The 23,031-nt window shown below is 53.1% G+C and overlaps 1 protein-coding gene across 4 annotated transcripts in view; it reads left to right on the top strand.

Annotated features, from left to right (window-relative positions):
• RBM19 (RNA binding motif protein 19) overlaps window positions 1-23,031 on the top strand; it is a 176,820-nt gene that overhangs the window by 130,745 nt on the left and 23,044 nt on the right. For 2 of the 4 annotated variants that reach the window (XM_049865132.1, XM_049865129.1), the window contains exon 24: window positions 4,169-4,281. In XM_049865132.1, the coding sequence (XP_049721089.1) occupies window positions 4,169-4,248 (80 nt within the window). In that variant the 3' untranslated portion in view covers window positions 4,249-4,281. The other 2 variants (XM_049865131.1, XM_049865130.1) reach the window with 2 other exon arrangements.

Raw genomic sequence — 23,031 nt, 5'->3', positions numbered from 1 at the left:
CTGGGCATGGGTCGAACCCATGTCTCCCTCGCGGAGGGCAGAAATTCTGCCACTGAGCCACCGCTGTCTCATTTTTAAAGGACTTAAAAAAAAAACCAAACCCGTTGCTTGTTGACTCAATCTCAACTCACAGCAACCCTATAGGACAGAGTAGAACTGCTCCACAGGATTTCCAAGGCTGTAAAGCAGACTGCTACATCTTTCTCCTGCCAAGCAGCTGGTGGGTTCGAACCACCAACCTTTTGCTTAGTAGCCAGACACTTTAACCACCACGCCACCAGTGCGCCTTTTAAAGGCCTTACATACATTTATTTACTCTTAATACTCTTATGCCCCCTAGGAGCTGGGTGCTATCATTTTGATAGCCATTCTGTACTCGCGGGCACTGAGCACAGAGGTGAAGCCACTGGCTGAGGCTGCCCACCCAGGAGGGGCAGGGTTGATCCTGGCAGCCTCAGTTCCCTGCCCCCATCTCCTCCCTCCCCTGGCTGTTCCCGCCTGCCCCAGAATACCCTTCCTCCCCAGCAGCCACGCTATTCTTCACTCTTCTGGGCTTGCCTTTCCTCAACGTTCTGCCTCCGGGAACAAAACCCCAGGAAGCGCCGGCTCTTGTCCTCCCGACAGCCCCCTCCCGCCCGCCCGCTTGCTCGCTCGCTCGCTCCCTCCTTTCTCTCTGCCTGCCTGTGCCTTCCACGCGGGGAGGGCGACAGCGCCAGCCAGGGAAAGGAGAATGATGCGGGCTGGCATTCTGTCAAGGAATTAATTGAAAAATAAAATCATTAGATGGGAACTCCAGAAATGCAAAATGGTGGTTGGAGGCTGGGGGCCAGGGGGAGGGGGCAGGACTCGGGGGCTGTTGGGGGACGGCTGAGCTTTTTGTCAAGTTAATTTCTCGGGTATTGATGTTTGGTGACATTCACTTGTTGTTTATCTCCGGGTGCAGCTGTAATACGGCAAGAAAATGCACAGCTTGTTTCGTTTATTTATTTTACACCTTTTCCCGGTTCTGCATTGTGTTTGTTTGGTGAAAACCCACTGAGGCTTTTGATGTCGGAGAAGTGGGATTTCAGCAGCTGTTCCCTGCAAGCAGGGTGCTTCCCATGGAAGCAATGCTGGCAGGGGCGGGGGGTGCGGGGTGGCATTTGGTGGGAACTTGCGGCCCTGCACCTTCTCCCAAGGGGCATTTGGGCCAGGGACCCAGGTCCCCAGCATGGAGCTGAGCCAGGTCTTCTAGGCCCATGAGAACTGTAATGGTCTGTGAGTGCTGAGCCCTGAGGCACAGCTGTCCCTTGAGATGGGTCCTATTTTTATCCCCATTGCACAGATGTGCAAGTGGAGGCTCAGAGAGCTGAAGTGACTTGCCCAGGGTCACTCAGCTGGTATGTGGCAGAGCTGGGCCTCAAGACTGACGTCCAAGGCCGTGGAGAAGCCAGTCGCTAACCACTATCCACGCCCTTTGCTCCACAGCAGGTCAGAGGGATACCTCTGAGCCTCTGTTTTCCAGCCTGCAAACTGGGCATGGCAGTCATGCCTCTAAGCCTGGACAAACCAAATAATTTCATTCCTTTACCTGACAGCTGTTTATTGATCACCTCCTATGTGCTGGTTTTCCTATGACAGTCCCAGGCCCTCTTAGTGTTCACTGCCCTCATAGCAAAGAGGGACATCAAATCAACAACTGTAGTATCGATGATGGAGTCCCTCGTGGTACAAACAGTTAATGTACTCGGCTGGTAACAGAAAGGTTAGGGGTTCAAGTCCACCCAGAGGTGCCTCAGAAGAAATGCCTGGCAATCTGCTTCCCAAACTTAGCCATTGACAGTCTTATGGAGCATAGTTCCACCCTGACACACATGGAGTCGTCGTAAGTCAGATATACACTCCACAGCACCTGGTTTTAATGCCTCATAGTCTTAGATGTTCCTGTATAAACTCTCATGAGCTTTGAAAAGCTGGGCAGTGGCAGAGTGGAGATGCTCAGACTTTATACTCAGTTCTCCCGTGGGTCCCTGGATGTACAGCTCCCCAGGTGTATGACTTTGGGCAAGTCGTTTTGCTCCTCTGAGCCTGTTTCCTCATCTTTAAGATGGCGGTACCTGCCTCAGAGCTGTGGGAATTGATGCTCATTAGATGAAGTTAAGTTTAAAATAGTTTTAATGTTAAGTGCATTTTATTCTAATTCTTAGGAAAATTGGTCATCCATGTATATACCCGTGGCCATCAAGTTGATTCCGACTCAGCAACCCTGTAGGACAGAGTAGAACTGCCCCATAGGGTTTCCAAGGAGCAGCTGGTGGGCTCAAACTGCCAACCTTTTGGTTAGCAGCCAAGCTCTTAACCACTGCGCCACCAGGGCTTAGTAGCCAGCAAAACCTAGTTGCCATTGAGTGGACTCAGACTCATGGAGAGTAGAACTGTGCTCCATAAGGTTTTCAACGGCTGCCACTACTGCTGGCCACCCCTCAGTTGGATTCTGGTCTTGTTTGCACTGAGAGGGGTCCCAGGGGTGTCAGCCCCAGCCCAGGATAGCAGGGACCCGCTGGCCCAGGAGGCAGCTGCTGCCTCCATCCCATTGTTAGCAGCCATGAGGGGTTGCCAGTGACAGGCCTGGGCCCTATTTTGTGGCCCTTCTATTTCCCAGCTCCTATTACCTGCACAAATTCAATTTCCAGAGGCCATTGTGCACCTCCAGAGCCTGGCGATTATGAGGAAACGGAGAGCGGTGAGGGGGGAGCAGGAAAGGAAACCAGTGTCTGAGCTGTGGGCCTCCGCCCCAGCCGGGCCCCTGCTCCCTTTTCATGATTAACAATGATGGACACAGCTGCCAGGCCTTGAGGCTCCCGGGTGGGCAGGCGGGCGGGCGGCTGGGTACTGGCTCCGAGTCTCCCACGCCTCCCTCCACCTTGCCACGCGGCAGCCCATGTTCTCCTAAGCGCCATTCACTCATCCCGCATTCGGCAGATAAGCAGTGAGCGCCTGCTGAGTGCCATGCAGTGTGCTAAGGCAAGGGGCTCAGAATGACCCTGGGCACCACCCCCAGGAACCCACCACACAACGGGAAGATGGAGGCGAAGCGTCGTGGGGCAACTTCTTCCACCTGGAAGACTTCCAGAGGAGGCATTGTTTGAGCTAGGGGAGACGCAAGGACTTGGACAGCCTCCTCACAGCCACCTCTACAAGTCAGGCATTACCTGTGAGTGGTTAGAATAGCAGAGGGACTGACAGAGCAGGCAGACCCAGAGCCCACCCCACGCCACCCTCATTACCTTCCCAAGGGCCAGAGGGACCAGCCAGTTCGGGGCCCGGAAGATGTGTATATTTTGCTGAGCCACCATACACTGTCATACTTCCATGCATTTGTTCATGCCGTGGTTCTGAATCCCCTTCCCTGTTTCCTCATAGAGAACTCCTCTCCATTCCTCAAAGCCCAAGTCAAACAGCCCCTCCTTCCAAAGCCACCTCTAATTGTTATTCCTTCCATGCCTCCCAGGCACATCTGGGTCCTCTGGAATCCCTGAGCGCTACATTCATTCCCCCTGCATTTACTGGGCACCTACTGTGTGCCAGTCACTTACTATGTGGTGTTAGAGTCTGCGGTCTCCATGAAAACAGCAACAGCATTTACTTGTTTCCCCAGATGTTGCCCAGCACTTGGCTCAGACCCTCGGAAGGCTTCCAGATCCCCCCTAAACCAGGCAGAGAGTTGTTTGGGAGGCCTCTCCCCGCCCCAGTTTTCTAAGCAGAACCATATCCTCTGCTGGGGGAAGGATGCCTAAGAGGGTGTCCAGGTGATGGCCCAGGTGATGGCTGGGATGGAAGCAGGAGACTTTAGGGGGCTGAGAGAGAGGCAGTCCCTCCCGAGGTGAAGCTGCGCCTAACCACCGTGTTTCTCTCTCCCCCTCTTCTCTTGTGTTTGGTCTTCTCTTCCCTCATTCCTTCTCCCCTCTCGTACTTCCTCCTTTGGTTTTCTCCTCTCCCCACCTCGGGTCTTCTCCTCTCTCTCACTACCACTTCCCTTGCCTCCATTCTCTCCTCCGTCCCTGGCCTCTCTCCCCACTCCTGATCCACCCCTCTCTTGCTCTCCCTCCCCCTCTGTCATTTCTCCCTTCCTGCCTCCCAACCCTCTCGGCTGTTCTTTTCTCCTCTCTTGCCATCTGGGCTCCCACAGAGCCCCCGAAGAAAAAGCAGTCTGTGGTGTTGGATGAGATCCTGGAGCAGCTGGAAGACAGTGACAACGACAGCGAGTAGCAAACCCTTCAGCTGCAAGCTGGCACCGAGTGGGTACGTGGCTCCGGCGCCCTAGGGACTAGGGACAGCCGCTCTGGCTTCTGTGCTCCTTCCCGCGTGGGCGGGCACTGGGGGCAGAGGGGCTCCAGGACTTGCTCCAGGTTGGACCACTCTCTCAGTGGGGCTGGTGGGGGTGGCAGGCAGCCCACCCTCTACTGGCTCAAGGTCACTCCTACTCCTGACACCAGGCATCCTGGACACCAGATAGCATCCACTGATGCATTTCACCAGATACTGATTGCGAGCCTGCTCAGTGCCAGCACTGGAGGACCAGGGAGGGCAGGGCACACAGGGCAGCCATGTTCAGAAGCCCCTCAAGTGGAGCACACAGGCTGGGAAGTGAACGAAAGCAAACCAGCACTTGCCATGAGCCATTTGCTGCTCTCACACAGGTCCTTGTGTTGGCTTCTCCCAGTCCTGAGCGGTGGACAGTGGCACGCCCTCCTCCCAATAGGATGGTGGGGCACAGAGGGGCTCCAGGACTTGCTCCAGGTTGCACAGCCACACCCAGGCCAGGCACCTGGGTGGCCATTCCCCTTCACTCACTGTCCCCCAACCACTCTGACCTTCCTTCTGGCTCATTCCTACCTCAGGGCCTTTGCACTTGTTGTTCCCTCTGTCTGGAGTGCCCTTCCCCCACATATTTCCTGATCCCTTTTTCCCACTTTCAGATGTCACTTTAAATTCCACTCCCTCACGGAGCCTCACGGAGAGGCATTTCCCTGCTGACTTTTCTCTAAAGTCCCACCTCCTCCCCCTGCCCACCCAGCCGCCTTGTTCCTGGTCTCAGGGCCCTGGACCTTTCAGCCACAGCCCTTATAGTGCAGAGGACAGCCTGGGGTTTGAAAGAGTATCTCGTGACCTTGAACCCTGTGAAAATAAGTGCCTTAAACAGTTGGGAACTATTAAAGCTGTTATAGCAGTCATCATCCTGGACTGAAGTAACACATATGCACACATAGTGCTGTGCCTGGCCCAGAGGAGGTGCTCCCTTCTCCCTGCGACTCCTCCCTCACCGCCCATGGAGAAGAGTGGCCACAGGAAACCATTTTACAAGAAATCCATCCATTGAATTGAGTCCAGGATGAATGGGGGGACACGGAGCCTTTGAGCCAAGGCATCAGGGAGATTGATAGTCACTGTTGTCGGTAGTGGGTCACCAAGAGGCTTTCTACAAGGGCAGGCGATAAGGGTTTGGATGAGTTTGCAGTGGTGTTGGGCCATCAGAGGTCCCAGACAACCTGAAGACCTAGGAGAGAAATTCTGGAAGTGAGCCAAGGCAGGAGCAGCTGGACAAAGAGCACTGCTTGGGGTCTGAATGTGCCTCTGGGGCTGTAGGCTCTGGATCCGTTTGGAGCCTGGTGTGTTGAAGTGGAGACAGGCACATCCATTTCTCAGAGGGGTCTGTGGTGCCCAAATGGTCAGGAGCCCCCACCAGGAGAGAGCCAGGAGGGGACTGAAATGGCGCTGGACTAGAGCCAGCATCAGGGGAGGAGGGTGCTGCAAGAGGCCAGCAGGAGCCTTCGGACCTGCAGGAGTGGTCAAGGGGAGTGGCAGCAGGCCCTGCAGTGTGGCACGTGGGAATCTTAGAGCAGAAAGTGCAGGTCCTGACTCAGAACACCTGTTTGAATCGCAGCTCCTCCACTCACTGCCTGTGTGACCAGCAGCAAGAGTCTCAATGTCTCTGAGCCTCAGTTTCCACATCTTTAAAATGGATACAAGAACTCCTACCTTATAGTATTTTTTTGAGGATTAAATATAAGATAATGGATGGAAAGCACTTAGCAGATTGCTTCAAGCCTAGTGAACGCTGTGTACGTGATAGCTGTTGATATTTTATTATTATTTTGGTGGCGATGATGGTGACTCAGCCACAAAGACGCTCGCTGGTGGGCCAGCCCCAGTGAGCACTCACGGAAGTCAGAGCAGGCATGTGTGTACAGCAGGCTGCTGGGTACACTGTGGAGACACAGGGCAGGGCTGAGAGAGCCAGGAGGTGGGTCATGGAGGACAGGAGCGGTGCCTCTCTGCCCACCAGCCCCAGAGCCAGCAGACCGCCCCCCCCCCCCACACACACACACTAGCTGGCCATCACTTGGGTAAACCTGCGGGCAAAGTGACGTAAAGGTGAATCATCTACCTAGTACTTCCTTGCACCAAGCCAAACCCAAGATGGGCCTGGCAGTCGCTGAGGCATGCATTTGGGAGTGGGGCCAGCCTTTCACTGGGAGCCGCGGCCCTCATGGTGCCGTGTGTTCTTAGCCCTGTTCATCCCAGGGTTGCCCCCATGCAGGGATGTCGTGGCTACAGTAGCAGAATTGTCTTTTCTGAAAGCCAGGACCGGAGGCTACAGGTCAGCACTTGGAAACCGATGCACAGATGTGTGCACGTTAAGGGCAGGTCAGCGAAGGCCAGCAGCCAGGCTGTGATCCCTGGGCGCGAAGTGGAGGCCGGGGCCGGGCCAGGAAGGCCTGTCTCCTACTCCTTCAGAAACATAAGTAGGTGTCCTCGTCAGGTTTGCACACTGGGGTCGGGGCTGGGTGGAGCTCAGGATCGGTGTACGCGCCTGACCTCTGGTGGGTGCCCAGCATGTGGTCTCGTCATCGAGGGGCAGGCGTGTGCAGAACAGCCCCCACCACTCCACGGAGAACAGGGGAAGGGCACAGGCTGCAGAGCAGGGCGTCCACATCATTCATTCACTCATTTATTTGTTCATTCAGCAAACACTTTCTAGCAGGCCCTTGTGTGCTAGGAGCCATGCTGGGTGCCAGGAATCCCCGGACAGACACACGTGTTGTCCCACAGCGGACAGTTCTCAGCGGCCTTTGCCCGCATGTTTCTCCGCCCTTTTCTTTCCCTCCTTGTCTCGTCTGCTTTGTCTTTGGTGGCCGGGCCGTTTCTGCAGCGCCTCTCTGTGCTTGCAGCGTTGAGGAAGGGATTAGCGCCAGCAGAGCATGCAGGCTTTGGTGAACAGAGCCGAGTTTGGTTTCAACATCTAATTCAATTTGTTCTGCCGAGATTGAAATATGAAATGGTTGCCAGTCAAATGTTCAAAGGCGGCCAGGGACGGGGAAGGGAGAGTGAGCGCCTGCTGAAATTTAAATTTTATTGAAAATGACTTTAACCCTTTGGTACACCTTGTGGCAATGGGACACTCCCTCCCACCCGAGGAAAACCCTCTTGGGTTACCGGCATCCTATACCTGCTTCTCTCTGGCTGAGAGTCAGTAACCAAATGTAATCAGTTTTTTCAGCAGAAATAATAATGAAAGATTAATAGAATACATGATTAGTAATGTATTCACCCATATTGTCTCAGCCATCGAAATAGGCACTTTCCCCTCGATTACTTTTCCAAACCTCAGACAAGGAAGGCTAGGCCCCCTGTCCAATGCTCTCACAAGACCTGAACCCCACCTCAGCACCTTTCACACCTCTGAATCGGGTTCTGTGTCTCCTGCTGAGCGTTTCTCCTCTCTCTTGATGGGAAGCGCCAGGAAGGCAGGGCCCAGGCCTGTTTGGGGCATACCACGTCCCCTGGGCCTGGCACACAGTAGGTTGTTGGTAGGTGCCACTGAGACAGCTCTGATTTGTAGCAGCCCCATGTGACAAACTAGAATTGCCCCATAGGGTTTTCCAGGCTGTAATCTTTGCAGAAGTAGATTGCCAGGTCTTTCTCCCATGGAGACGCCAGGTGGGTTTGAACCGCCAACCTTTTGGTTAGCAGCCGAGTGCTTAAACGTTTGCACCACCAGCGCTCCTCAGATCTAAGATAAACTTTTTGGGGTTAGGAATTTGATGAAAGCACCAGATTTCTGGCCCTTTATATTTTCTAATTATGTAACTAATACATACTAATTGTTAAAAAAAAAAAAAAAGGAATCCTGGTTAAGACCCTTTATATAAAAAGTTTCCAGCCCCTGATCTAAAGCAAACCGCCTAATCATACAGAGCACAAAACCAGCCCTAGAGAAGGTAAGTGGTTTGAGAGGTAACACCGTGGCAGAGCCTCTGTGCCGAGCTGGCCCCACCCTGCCTCACTGCTGCGCAGGGCTCTGAAGCTGCTCTTTCCCGGTGACCAGCAGGGACTGGAGCCAGCCTCCCTGGGTTTGAATCTGGCTCTGCCATTGACGCACAGCATGATCTCGAGCAAGCCCTTTGACCTTGCTGTGCCTCAGTGTCCTCCTCTGCAAACCGAGAACAGTAATCATCCCAGCTACTGGGATGTTGTGAGGATTAAAGGACTTATTTTGTCATGAGGTGTGAAAGGCTTACCATGAGCACTACACAAGTGTTCGCTATTAGTGGCCCATCTCCCACAGCAAGGCAGTGTCCCCTGTGCCCCGCCAGGCTCTTCCCCAGCACCCGCCACCCAGGAGGCATGAGTGTTCCTCAGCCTTCTGGTTCATTGGCTAAATCAAAGGGGCCCTGCAATCTAATTATAGCATCGCCAGAAGCCAGGGCTGCGTCCCCTCCAGCTTCCCTTAATAAACCCCACTTCCCCTTAATTGCAGCTTTCCTGAAAACGATCCACCGGGGCCGCAGGGCCCCATCCTTGGGCTCAGGCCAACAGCAAACATTTTGTTGTTGTTGCTGTGCAGATTTCCGATGGCAGCTGCTCCCGCCTTCCCTGCAAACTGTCAGGAGCCTTCCCTTTTTCTGGTCCCCAAAAAGATCCCAGGTGGTAATATCCCTGCTACTTTGTATGTCTGCGTGGCCTGCTGTGGTTTACAGAACACTCCTGCAGTTGGGAGTGAGTCACAAGGCAGCGACTGTCAACCCATTATGCAGGTGAGAAAACTGAGGCTCAGGGAAGAAACGTGACCAACTCATGGCTAATATTCTGGGAAGGTGCTGAGAGAAACCAGACCCCTTTTTCTCTCCAGGCCTCTGCCCTGGGCACAGCACCACAGCCAAAGACCAGCCTCTCCTGCCTCTTTGACTTCCCGGACGAAGGAAGGAAGCTTCATAGTGGTAGTCCCTGTAGGGTCTACCTTACGTGATTCCTATTAATGGTTCTCAAACTTATTCCCCAGAGGGGCTGGGAGGTGGGGCTGAATTCAGTCCCTGGGTGGCGCAAAAGGTAGAGCGCTTGGCTGCTAACCAAAATGTTGGCAGTTCGAAACCACCCAGAGGCTCCTCAGAAGAAAGCCTTGGCAATCAACTTCCAATAAATCAGCCACTGAAAGCCCGGTGGAGCGCAGTTCTACTCTGCAACACATGGGGTTGCCATAGCTGCAGTCGACTCAACGGCAGCTGATAGATCCCTGGATCACACCTCCCTTCCTCCCTGCCCAGGAGTTTATTTTCTTAGGCTCAGTTACCCAACTTCACGTTTTAAGTATCTCACTGCAACCAGCCCGAGTTGGGAGCTGCGAGATATTTCACGGCCCTGAAATACAAGCTGTGACCTGGTCCTCAACTAAAGAGCAGCAGCCTGCCCACCAGCCAGGGGACAGGTAGCTGTGTGGGCCCACATAGAGATGACTTACAAGTTAGGTTGTGTTTCGGCTACCATGACAGACCTGCAGCATCAGTGACTAAACTAGATGGAGGAGGATTTCTCCCGTAACAGTCGGAAGGTCAGCAGGCCCAGGGCTGCTGTGGGTCCCTCTGCATTATTGCTCTGCCATGCCTCCTCACTGTCTCCTCCATGTGGCCCAGGCAGCTCCCCACTGCACCAAACGCAGCCAGCAGGAGGGGGAGAGGAGTGGGTCACCTGCCCTTTAAGGGTGCAGCTGAAAGTTCTCGCATCAGTTCTTAGCATACCGCTTTGCCAGCTTATGGTCACACGGTCCCACCTCACAGCAGGAGATGCTGGGAAACAGTATCTGTCCTGGGAGGCCATGTGCCCTGCGAAGACACAAGGGCCCCTTTCTGCAGGAAGCAGAGAGCAAGTGTTGGGAAGCAGTAGCAGCCTCGGCCACAGATGTGGACAAGCCTCGGCCTGGGCCTGTCCTAGAGCATGTTCAAGGTCAGCTGGACTGTGTCCTTGGTTTCCACCTTTTGAGCTGACTTATCCCACGTAAGAGGCAGCACCATCATAGAGGGCCCAAAATCTGGTGCCTTCATCCAATTCCTAACCCAAAAAAGTTTAAGCCCCACTGTCTTAGATATAAGGAGCCCTGGTGGTGCAAAGGGTTCAAATCTCCCTGCCACTCCTCGGAAGAAAAGACCTGGCAGTCTGCTTCCATAAAGATTTACAGCCTTGGAAACCCTATGGGGCAGTTCCACTCTGTCCTTAAGGGCCACCATGAGTCGGAATTGACTCAATGGCACATACCACCAACGTATTAGACCCAAGCTCTAGTTAACCATGAAACGTCCCCCCAAAAAGGTATGGGTCTGGTTCTACAAAATGCTGGTTTCTCCATATGTCGCAGCAAGGAGGCCCTGTACACCCTCGAGTTCACCAGTGTGCAGTTCGGCCATGTCCCGGCCAAGTGCACCCCAGGTGCTCTCTCCACAGAACTGTTTTCTCTGTAGCCCTTTCTTTTCCTGGAATCTTCAGAAGGGCTTCCACTGATAGGGCAGTGCATGAGTGGCCTGTGGCTGCTGTAACAAAGTTCATAAACAGGGAAGCTGAAAACTACAGACATTTGTTTTCTCACAGCCTAGAGGCCAGAAGTCTGAGATCAGTGTGCACCACCATGCTCTCCGTAAAGGCTCTAGGGGAGAACCCTTCCTTGCTTCTTCTAAGCATCTCTTGGCTTAAAACCAGAACACCGAACCTGTTGCAGTGGAGTCAATTCCAACTCATGGTGACCCCATGTGTCAGAGTAAAACTGCTCCATAGGGTTTTCAGGGCTGTGACCTTTTGGAAGCAGATCACCAGGCCTTTCTTCTGAGGCACGTCTGGGTAGGTTCTAACCTACCTTTCAGTTAGCTGCGCACCACCTAGGGAGTCCATGGCTTGAGGGTGCATATATCCAGTCTCTGCCTCCATCTTCACATGGCCTTCCCTGTCTCTCAAATCTACCTCTGACAGGGACCCTTGTCATTGAATTTAGGGCCTCCAGATAATCCAGGATGATCTCATCCCATCCTTAACCTAATTACATCTGCAGAGACCCTTCTTCCAAATTAGGTCACATTCACATGTTCTGGATAGACATGTCTTTTGGGGGCCACCGTTCAGCCCACTCCAGGCTGTCTGAGCCCTTTCCTTGCTCATTGAGCATTTTGTGAGCACCGTCTATTTGCCAGCCCTGAGCTGGTGGACAACTCAGTGGTCAACAAGGCAGAGATGGCCCTGCCCTCATGGAGTACACCATCTCTCTGGGGAGATGGCCAAATAGCTCAGTAATTATGGTGCAAAGAGAAAAATGGGGAAAGTGCTATTGCCTGTGGGAGCCCAGGAGAAGGGCAGGGAGAGCTTCTCAGGGAAGTTTTAGCATCTTAAGTGAGTCCTGATAGGTGAGTAAAGGCCACATTGCAGGGTTATCAAATTCTTTGCTGTAAACATAGAATATATCACTTGTTAAACAGTCCCGAGAACATTTTAAAAAATACCATATGTAAGACCACCAAAGAACACCTCGATAAATTCCCAAAAGTAGAAATAATATTGACCATATACTATAACTACAATACAATAAAAGTAGAAATTTATATCAAAAAATAGGAAGAAAAACAGCTCCTGGAAATTAAAATAGTCAAACAATTTGAGTCAAAAAAAAAAAAAAACACTAAAATTGCAGAATATTTAGAAATCAGCAGTGATAGAAACACTGTGTTATCAGAATCCATGATTTTGATAACAGCTAAAGTTGTGCCTAGAGGAAGATTCATAGCCTTAAAAACTACATAAACATGAAGTTCCAGCAGCTCACTGTATTTTTAGTTATGTATTGCCATAATAATACTGATTAACAAACAATCACAAAACCCAGTGGCATAAAACAGTAAGTACTTATTTAGCTCATGAGTCTGTAGGTCCAGTGGGTCATTTATGCCTCTTTCCCACATGGCTCAGGGCTGGCTGGCTGGCTGTAGGCTTGTCTGGCCTGGACTCAGCTGGGCTGACTTAGTGCTATCTCATCCTCCAACTAACCAGCCCAGTCATATTCTCATAGTGAACGCGGAGGAGCAAGAACAGAAGGGCTCTGTTCAGCCTCTAGTGTCAAGTTTAAAGAGCCCTGGTTGAACGCTCACTGCTAACCAAAAGCTCTGCAGTTCAAACCCACCAGCTCTTCCATGGTAGAAAGATGTGGCAATCTGCTTCTGTAAAGATTACAGCCTTGGAAGCCCTGTGGGGCAGCTCTACTCAGTCCTCAAGGGTCACTTTGGGTGGGAACCAACTCGAAGGCAAAGGGGTTAAAGGGTGTGTCAAGTTTGCTACTATCCCATTGGCCAAAGTAAGTTATATGACAAAAAAGTAGGAGGGAACTACCAAAAGGGGTGGGATGGGGCATAAAAACTTGGGAGCACAAATGCAACACTCTCCCACATACTTCTTAAATATATCTTACTTCCATCCCCCATGGGCTCCAGCCCCATGTAACCTAGATTCCTAGGGGCAGCCTCCATCTCCCATTTCCCCTGCCTCTTTCACCTGGCTACCACCTTCAGGTATGGCACCACTTCCTTTGAGCTAGCCCCCCACCAAGACTTGAGTGCCCTTCCTCTTGGCCTCTGCCCATTTGCCACCATGACAGCACTGTCCTCAGAGTACTTTGAGATCCATCCACTCTATCACCAGCTGTAAGCCCTTGAGAGCAGGGACCATGTCTTGTCCACAACCGTGTCTACAAACCGGAAGCACCCCCAAAGTCTGTGCTGGAGTCCAGGTAGTCCCAAGTCTGGCCTCTTGAGAAGCAAGACATTCAGAGGCTTTGCACAGCCAAAACCAAACCAGTTGCCATCATATCAATTCCGACTCATGGCAACCCCATGTGTGTCAGAGTAGAACCGCACCCCATAGTGTTTTCAATGGCTGTGACCTTTCAGATGTAGATCTCCAGGCCTTTCTTCCAAGGTACCTCTGAATGGGTTCAGACTGCCAACCTTTCTGTTATCAGTCGAGCACATTAACTGCACCACCCAGGGACTCCTTTCTATGGCCAGGCGGGTGGGTTCAGCCTCCACTTCTCACTTCACCCTCTGGGAGCACCCAGCACTGCTAAGGGACCCAGATGACCCTGGTGACCCAGGTGAGAGTGGATCATCGAGTTAATCTCCTCCTTCTGGAAGGTTCTGTGCTCTTAGTCCTTCCTCAGCACTGTGGTCCACCCTGTTGATTATCACAGCCAGGTGGGGCCCCAAATTACCCAGAGGCCACTGGCAGTTTCCCTCCAGCTGGGTGGCTTCCAGGCCTAACCATCCTCAAGGAAGGTGAGCCAGAGCCAGCCCAGGAGCTCAGGCCAAGCCCTCCCCTCCCTGCCAGGTGGGCAGCCAGCCGAGGGAGCCCAGCCTCTCCCATGGAGCGGAGGCCCAGCCTGTAAATGCTTCAGACCCCTCAGTTTAGAAGGCGCCCCGGGCCCTTCAACAGCTCATCCTGCTCATTCCAGCTCCCCAGAACGCCATCCATTCAGACCCCGTGCTCTCTGGGAAACATCGAAATTTAGAACTCTTGAGGTTTGGCTTTAGCCTCATTTCTCTGCATTCTGGTTCCTCTCCAATTCCCTAGGCCTCAGTGGCCTCACTTTGGAACCTTGAATCAGGGACAAGCCTTGCCTCACCACCCAGCTGGCGCGGGCGGCCTCATTTCTGGGGGCAGAGCGAAAAGCCGGCTTCGTTGTGTTCCTGCTCAGAAGCCCAGATATTAACTTTCTAGCATCTTTTAAGCACTCCCAATTCTTCCATCTCTTGTCTATTCCATTGGGTGGGTGATCTGCTTAGAAGAGTATATACATATCTGTCTCCCCGCCCGCCCCCCCCCCCCCGGCCCCGTAAGGCAGTTTTTTAAATGGAGGAGGGGCCGTTTTTCTGTGCCGTGAGTGGATTCCGACTCATGGCTACACGTTTGTGCTTTCTCTGAATTGACGATGAACTGTCAGGTGTGCACTCTGATTGTATCTTATCGGATAGTCTTAGCTTCTGGGGCAAAAGCCACTGGATCCTCAAGATGAGGTTGCGTCTGAGAAACTGAACCCTTGGGGGCAAGAGGTTAAGCTCCTCCTTTAACCCTGGGAGTTACCCCAGCCTAGGTGCTGCTTGGAGTCCCACCAGGTGGTGTCAGCAGTTAACACACTCAGCTGCTAACTGAAAGGTTGGATGTTTGAGCCCACCCAGAGGGACCTCGGAAGAAAGGCCTGGCTATCCACTTCCAGACAAATCGGCCATTGCAAACCCTACAGAGTCAACTCTTTGGCAGTGGTTACTGGTTGGATCCTGCTGCCCACTCCTCCAGCCAGCTCTGTGGCCTGGGGCAGGTCCCAGATTGCTGCGTTTACAGACTGGAAGAATAGATCCCTTCCCTCCCAGGAGTGTGTTGATTACCTGGCTCAGGGCAAGCACATCAACCATCCATTCCATGGAATTTTTGTTGCCTTGTGCAGGCACAGCATGATGGATGGTGAGCTAGTGTACAAGTCCAGACCCTCAGGAAACTCATTCCCAAACATCTAGAAAGAGATTACAGACACTGCCAGGGGAGCACAGTGCCCCTGAGAGAATCGTGGTGGAGTCTGATTCAATGAGGTGCTGGAAGGCTTCTCGGAGGAGATGGCCTTCCAGCTGAAGTTGAGTAGGAAGTGGTAGCCAAGCCAAGGGGAAGAGGAGGCTCAGGCAGGAGGAATGAAAGGCCTGTGCAAAGGTGGAGCAGTGGAACCTCCTGCTGCTGGCCTCCTTCCCACCCCATCCGCTGCCCCTCCTCGCAGTCACCCACCCACCCAGGCTGGGAAGCCCTACTGGTCCCTTCAGAGACCAGTGCTGTCAGCCAGTGGGTGCCGGTGTCAGGGCCACACAGCGCCCTCTCCTCAAGTGGCTCCGCCATGGCCTCCGTCACGTGGCGGCTGACTGAGGCTTCAGATATATCCACTCATGAATACCAATCAGACCTGGTAATTCACAGTAAGTGGGGTCCAGATTGACTAATAAGCAAGGCTTTCACCCCAAACCCGGCCCAGGGAAGGAGAGTGGCGGCAGCAGGCAGGTGTGAGAGTGATGTGACCAGAATTGGAAAAGCTGGTGGCAGAGCTGCGACAGCAAGGTGGCAGTGGCTGCCCACTCACCCGAGGGGCTGCTTGGGGTGAGGGTCCCCTGACAGGGAGCCAGGAGCAGTCTCTGAGCCCCTGGCCACTGCAGTCTGGACCCCTGCAGCCTGAGGAGAGGGCTGAGGATGTGCCGAAGGAGCAGAAAGAGGCAGCTGCTTGACCCGGCTGGGGCTGGGGGAAGGGGATGCGGCCTTTTGAGGGTGCGTGGTGCCCACCCCAGCATCTGGCTGACATCCATGCAGGAGCTCAGAAAAGGTGGATGAGAGCCAATTCATTTCTCTCGGCCTCCTGACTACATTTGTGGGTTCACAAGTGACCCCAGGAAAGAGAGGTCACCTGGTGCAGACTGCTCCAGAAGGGCAGCGAGCCTCATCCCCAAGCAAGGAAGGTGTAGCCTTGGAGAGCATACCCTTCGAGTCTCAGGCCAGTGCAGTACCAGCCTGCTCTGAGTACTCCCAATAGTGCTGCTCCCTCACCCTCGCCCCGAACAAGGGCACCGGGAAACCTGGGCTCAGGGAAAACCAGTCACAGATCGTGTCCTCAGGAAAGCCACCTGGCCTGTCTGCCTCGATTTACTCCTCTGTAGAATGGGGATGATGGTAGTGGCCGCTCAGGACTCTCTGAGTGATCCTGGCAGGTGAGCTCCCACCTGTGGGACAAGGGCAGGACCGTGGTTCTGGGAGCCAGTGTCTTCATCCATTGGGTGGGTCACAAGACAAAACAAGATGAGTGTCCAGCCCCTGGCCCACTGTGGGCATGCAACAAGAGTTAAATTCTTCCCCCATCTAAGGTTTCTTGTGACCCCCTCTCCTGTACCAGCCCATCCTGGTCTCCGCTCATCCACCATCCTGATCAGCAGTTGCCATAACAGTTGTGGCTAACCCCAAGCTAACGCATTTAACCCTCTAAGCTACGTGAGAAGGGCTGTTGGCATCATCCCTATCTCCAATGAGAAGCAGAAACCCAGGACAGTGAGGTCACCTGCCCAAGGCCACACAGCAATTGGGTAGAGCCAGGGCTGAGCCAGGTGGCTGGACTCTGGCCCGCTTGTCACCACCACGCAGGACCCCCAGCCTGCCCGTCTGCCTCTGCCTGTGGCTTTAAGGTCCAGAGACACTGCCCTGCCCCACTTGGGCAAATAATGGCGAGGCTCCAGACCCTATTTTCGGGGACTGGAAATGTCCCTCCAGCCCCTCAGCTGTAGGCTATGGGCGGCTGAGAGCCTTCTCCTCTTCCTCACACACTGGAGGGGCATTTGGATATTTTACAGGAGCTCGTGGGGGGATTTGCGGAGAAGAAATCACACCGAATCCATCTGGTGTGTTGCTGTCTTCCACCACCATCCCTGTTAGGATGAGATCGGCTCCAAGAGGCAGCGTCCATCCTCACAGGGGAGGTGGCAACGGCAGGGGCCTGGGAGGGTGGTCCGTCCAGGGGCAGGGATTTGAGAAATGTGGGGCTGACAAGAGTCCGGAGCCACCCAGGTATACCTTGGATTGTTTCCGAGGGCAGGGGCTGACTTCTCGTGATGGTGGCTGCCCTTCTTTGGGGGCTAAGTTCCAGATCAAATTAAACCAAATGACAAATTGCTGAACCCCTGCCACAGCCCTGTGACTCATGGGTACTGTTACAGTTTATAATACCCATTTTACAGGTGAGGAAACTGAGGCTCAGAGTGGAAGGGATTTCCCCCGAGTCACACAGCTGGGAAGAGGCAGGGGTGGTGTTCCTGCCCAGGTTTCTCAGACTCGAAACCCGAGCACTTGACCACCAGCCAAAGGTCTGGTACGTTTGTTCCTTCAGCAAAATGTTTACAACAGAAACACAGTTTAAAAAGCAGCCGCCTTTGTAAGGGAGGGAGGTGAGGAGGCTGTCCACCTTCATCACAGGCACCTGTGCCCCTGTCAACTCCCCCAGCCACAGCATCTAAACAGCGGGTTCTCCTCGGCTGTGGACTCAAGTCCTGGCTGTGACTCTGTTGTGCAGAGAGAGTCCAGTCGGGGATGAGGCATGGGGGCTGACAGCGGGTTGGGTGTTAGGCCAGTGGTGGCTCCTGGAAGGTAAGACAGCAGATTTGGACTCAGGTGAGGCAGTGCCTTGGGGAAGGTGGTCAGGCGAACCTGCAAGTAGCATTTGCCCCACGTGAGAACACTGTGAGGGGCAGTGTTCTGTCCACTTGTAGAACGCGTGCAGGCCCAGTCCTTTGGATGATGGTCATTTTGTCACACCTTACGTGACTGACAAGTTCATTTCACTGATACCACTTCACTAGGGAGTAGATACTATTCTCACCTTTTCCAGATGCGGTATGGGGGTGGGGACACAAACGTGATGTGACATGCCTAGGACCACAACTACACAGAACCAGGATTCGAACTCGGGGGGGACCTGGCTCCAGAGCACAGGCTCTTAACCACGATGCACCATGACCCCGGTGTGGCACGTCGCATGCCCCACTTATGGAAGCAAGGGGCTCCCAGCAGGCAGGCCTTCTATCTGCGTCGTTTGGTCCCAACAGCCCCCAGCGCTGTGAGTGCTCGGCCCTCTCCACCCCCTCGAACCAGTAAAAAACCAGTTGTTTTGGAGTTAAGTGCGACGCACAGCAACCCCGTGTATGTCAGAGTAGAGCTGTGTTCTATAGGGTTTTCAGTGGCAGATTTTTCTACTTCCCAGCATGGTAGTGATGGTGAAATGAGCTGAGTATTGATGTAAAGGACTTAGGTCAGCACTTAGGAAATGACCATTATCCAAAGGACTGGACCTGCACGGGTTCTCGAAGTGGGACAGAACACGGTCCACCCTGGGTGCTCTCACAGGGTGGAGAAAATGCTACTTGCAGGTTAGCCTTTCTTCCGGGGTGCCACTGGGTGGACTCGAACCTTCAACCTTTCTTCACTTAGCTGCCAAGCGTGTTAACTGTGTGCACCACCTAAGGAGCCCATCAGGAGATGAGCTGCAACAGCGCAGCACCTTCTGTGAGTTTGTGCAGACAGGCACCAGGCTCCACATTCTGGAAGGCGTGGCACGGCAGAGGGGGAGAGGCTTGATTTGTGAGCTAGCCGCATATGGGGCAGTGTTCTCTTTCCCGGCACAATGACACATGCCAAGAGAACGTTGCAGGGAATGGCGAGGCTCCTGCCGCCATTTGCAGGCCAAAGGGTAGCCCAATACATCAGGTTCAAGCCCAGCTCTACCCTGGGCCCAGGGATCCTTGGTCTGAAATGGGGAGGAGGGGGGTCTGTGTATTTGTTAACTGTGTAGTAAGAGCCCCTGAAGTGCTGGGGACACAACAGTAAAGAAATCAAACAAAGTCCCCACCCCTTGAAGTCACCAAGCAGGAGAGACAGACATCAGCAAGTAAGCCTATAAGGTGATATCAGGCAGAGAGAAGGGCCAGAAGAAACTACAGCGAGCTGAGGCACAGAAAGAGACAGGAGTGCCTACACACAGGGTCAGGGACAGCGTCTCTGACCAGGTGACAGTAATGGCACTGGCCTCTTAGGGTTGGCATGGAATTTACCGAGACCAGGCTGGCACCAAGTAAGTGCTCGGGGAAACAGCAGCCACTGGGGTAGAGGTGAGGAGGCTTGTTATTTGCATCACTGTGGTTTGTCTCATGGAGCCCTGGTGGCGGTGGTTAAGTGCTCGGCTGCTAACCAAAAGGTCAGCGGTTCCGATCCACAAGCCACTCCTTGGGAACCGTATAGGGTAGTTCTGCTCCATCCTACAGGGTCTCTGTGAGTCGGAATCGACTCCACACCAACGGGTTCATTGTCGGTCCCATCGATTCTTCAGTGGATGCCTGGTCAGCTCTAAAGTCCCACGTCCAAACTGCAAAGTCGGGTGATACTCACCAGGACCCAGAGGGAACAGGCAACTGACTTGCCCGCTACTGCTGATTTTTATTTGCATCTCGGGTGGGCCGTGGTGGGACAGCAGGCACTCGTCTCTGTCTCCGGGGCTGGGGCCTCCAGTTCCTGTCCGTGCCTGTGGGTTGGGGAGGGTTTGTCATCAGAGCCCAGAGCTCTGGAGGCCCAACCCACTGACTCCCATGAAACACTGGGTAGTTTCTCATTTTCCCCTTGAGTGGTTTCACAGCCCAGCTAAACCCACAGCACAGGCTCCATGCGATGGAGACCCAGTCCCCAGGAGGCGAGGGGGAGGGGAATTAAAGACACTCAAAATACTGCCCTGCCCCCACCACAACATCAACAATAACCAGGACGAGCTCAAGAGAGGAGGGTTTGCAGATACTAGCCCAGGCCTATCTCCTGGAGCCAAGATGAGGATTGGCCATATATGTGAACGTACAAGGCGTGAAGATCCCACTCTAAGCATTTATTTTGCATATTGAGCAGCAAGTTGGACAGAGGCCGCTGTCCCAGCTCCTTATCTCTTAGAGCAGAGACTCGTCTCCTAATTCTTTTCCCTGAAGTGCAGTGTAGCTGTAGAATGTTCTTGGTGATCGGTAAGCAGCCAGCCAGAATCTGATCATCTCCCACTTACAGGGAGGGCTGTGTCTGAGTCGGAAGTGCTCCTGTCGAGAACCTCCCCTGTGCCAGTCTTACTGAGCCTCTCCAGAACCATGTTTGTGAGGCTTTTATGCCCATTTTCCAGTTGTGAAAAAAGAGGCTCAGAGAGGTTTGGTGACTTGCCCAAGGTCACACAGCTCAGAAACAGTAGCCGGACTTCAGGCCCTGAAAACTGTCAGATTCCAAAGCCAGTGCTTTTTACAGAAGACATCCCGGTGGGCGGGAGCAGTGAGGGAGAGGACAGGACCCTATTAGAAGCAAGATGCCCATCTCCTTGACACCGGCCTCCGTCTGGGTTGCAGGCAGTCCTGGCCACCACAGGTAGTCCTGACAGCATCCCTCTACCTGTGGGCTCACTAGTCCCTCGGCTGCGTGCTTGTCAGTCAGCTGAGCAGCCAGGACATGATCCTGTCACACATGCTGCCCAGGCCCGCAGGCAGGTCTGGGTTCCGCAGCAGAGCGTCTTCAGGGCCTTTCTCTTCCCTGCTAGGACTTTGGAACCAGAGTCGAGCAGGGTCTGTCCCGGCTGGGCTGCACCGAGTCCAGCCCTGTGGGGCCTCAGAGTGTCGAAGGCTTCCGAGGGGCAGGAGTGGGGCAGGGCCTTGCCAAGCCCTGCCTGCCTTTGCCCACCGGTCTCCAGCCTCACGATCATTTTCATCACAATTAGAATTGTCTACTCTGCTCCAGCCACCCTGGCCGCCTGGCGTCCCTCAGACACACAGCTGGTCCCCTAATCGAGGATACTCTGCCCTCAGGTGTCTCCACAGCTCATCCCCTTGTCTTCTCAGGTCTCTACTCAAATGTCACCCAGTCAGTCTTGTCCGCTGACACTCTGTCTCCCTTCAAAAAACCACACCAGTTGCCGCAGGTCCACCACAACTCACGGCTACCCCGTGTGTGTCAGAGTAGATTTATGGTCCATAGGGTTTTTAATGGCTGATTTTCAGAATCACCAGGCCTTTCTTCTGAGGCACCTCTCAGTGGACTTGAACCTCCAACCTTTTGGTTAGCAGCCCAGGGTGTTCACCGTATGTACCACCCAGGGACTCCCACTCTGCCATACTTTGTATTTACTTGTTTATTGTCCACTCTTTCTCCTGCCCCCAACTAGAATGTTCCATAAGGGCAGGGCCTGTGTCCACATGGTGACTCCTGAGTCCGCAGTGCCTGGGGCAAAGGGGCATGGACAGTTGTGGAGTGATTGGGTCTGCTTTGTAGAGAATACCTCTCTCTCCCTTCGTGTAGTCATAACAACCCTGCAAGGTAAGCATTCTTAGGCCCACTTCACAGATGAGGAGACTGAAGCCTGGGGACTGAGAACACAGTCCACAGGTGAACAACCCACATCTCCTTCGGTAGCAGCCAGTGTTACTTAAAATTCTCCAGAAAAGAGGTAAGTACAACTCTTGGCAAGTTGCTGCTTTCCAAAAATTCCAGCTCACGGTGACCTTGTGTGTTGGAGAACAGAACTGTGCTCCATAGGGTTTTCTTGGCTGCAGTCTTTTTGGAAGCAGATCGCCAGGACTTTCTTCCACGGCGCCACTGGGTGGGTTCAGACCACCAACATTGAGGTTTAGTAGTCAAGTGGAAACCATTTGCACCAGTCAGGGCCCTTCTCAAAACAGAATAAAGGGGTAAAAACCAAAACAAGAAGTTGAAGTTGGAAACTTGAGTTGGCCTTCCTGGCTCCGGGACCCTGGTGAGTCCACAGCTGCTGTCTGTGCCTTAGATGAGAGGGGCCGCAGGGGCTTGGGGGCTTGCTGGCAGGCGAGTGAGTGGGCTGAAGGCTGGAGCATTCCCTTCGTTAGAATGCAGCCGTTAGATCGCTCCTTCTCTCTGATGGCCGCGAGTGATTGACACTTACAAATTACCCAGCCGAAAGTGTCGAGTCTTTGACCCCTGAGTAACATCTTTGGCAAGCCTGAGATTTGCCAGCATTTTGTCATCTAATTACTACAAATCCCTTGAAAATTCACTGGCTGGTGAATTTTTAATGCGGGGCAATTTCAATGTGATGCGTTGCCCAGATGGGTTCTCGCGCTTCTCGCCTCTCTCTCTCTCTCTCTTCCTTCCCTCTTTTCCTCTCCATCCCACTTGGCTTAACTTTCTTCTCTTCCAGTCTCACAAACTTTTGAATGAGCTTGTAGCAGGAGCCCCAGCCCAAGAATTGGGGACGGAGGTGTGGTAAGGTGTGCATATTGTCACAGCTGGTCATTTCTGTGCCGCGTTCTTTTGAGATGTTCTTACAAACCAGTCGCCAGAAAAAAACTCCTCATCCCTGCCACCCAGATAACATGTGGGGTTGCCTTCTCCCCCTAGACTTCCCCCACAGACACAACAAATCAGGCAGCCTGCGTAGACTAGTGAGTGCTTTCCCTGGGCCGGTGGCTTGGTGTCTCTTTGCATGGTTGCTTGCTTTCACGTTAAACTCTTTTGAGTTTTTTTGTTTTGTCTTTACTGTGGTAAATATATAGGTAACAAAACAGTTGCCTTTTCTATAATCTTCACATGTATAGTTCGGCAGTATTAATTATGTTCATCACATCGCTCAGCTATCATAACCGTTCTTAAATTTTTCCATCGTTCTTTTTTTTTTAATTGTAAAATATGTATATAACACAGTATTTGCCAAGTCAGCCTTTTTTACATGTCCAGTCCTGTGACATTGATGACGTTCATCATGTGGCACACTCGTCACCACTATCCATTGCTAAATTTTCCATCACCATAAACAGAAACCCAAGGCTTCCTAGACGGTGACTCCCCGTTTCCCCGCCCCTCCCGCCCCGGTAACCACCCATCAACTTGAGTCACTGTCTGTGCCTTTGCCTATTCTAGATATTTCGTGTAAGTGGGAGCATACAGTATTTGTCCCTTTGTGCCTGACTTATTTCACTCAGCAGGATGTTTTCAAGGTTCATCCATGTCATAGATGTATCAGGACTTCATTTCCCTTTACGGCTGAGTAATATTCCATCGTGTGGCTAGACCACATTTTGTTGATCCATTCATCTGCTGACAGACGTCTGGGTTGTTCCCACCTTTTGGCTCTTGTGA

This window comes from Elephas maximus, chromosome 22 (assembly GCF_024166365.1).
Source record: "Elephas maximus indicus isolate mEleMax1 chromosome 22, mEleMax1 primary haplotype, whole genome shotgun sequence".
NCBI classification, from domain to species: domain Eukaryota; kingdom Metazoa; phylum Chordata; class Mammalia; order Proboscidea; family Elephantidae; genus Elephas; species Elephas maximus.
This window is presented reverse-complemented; position numbering and strand designations above follow the sequence as displayed.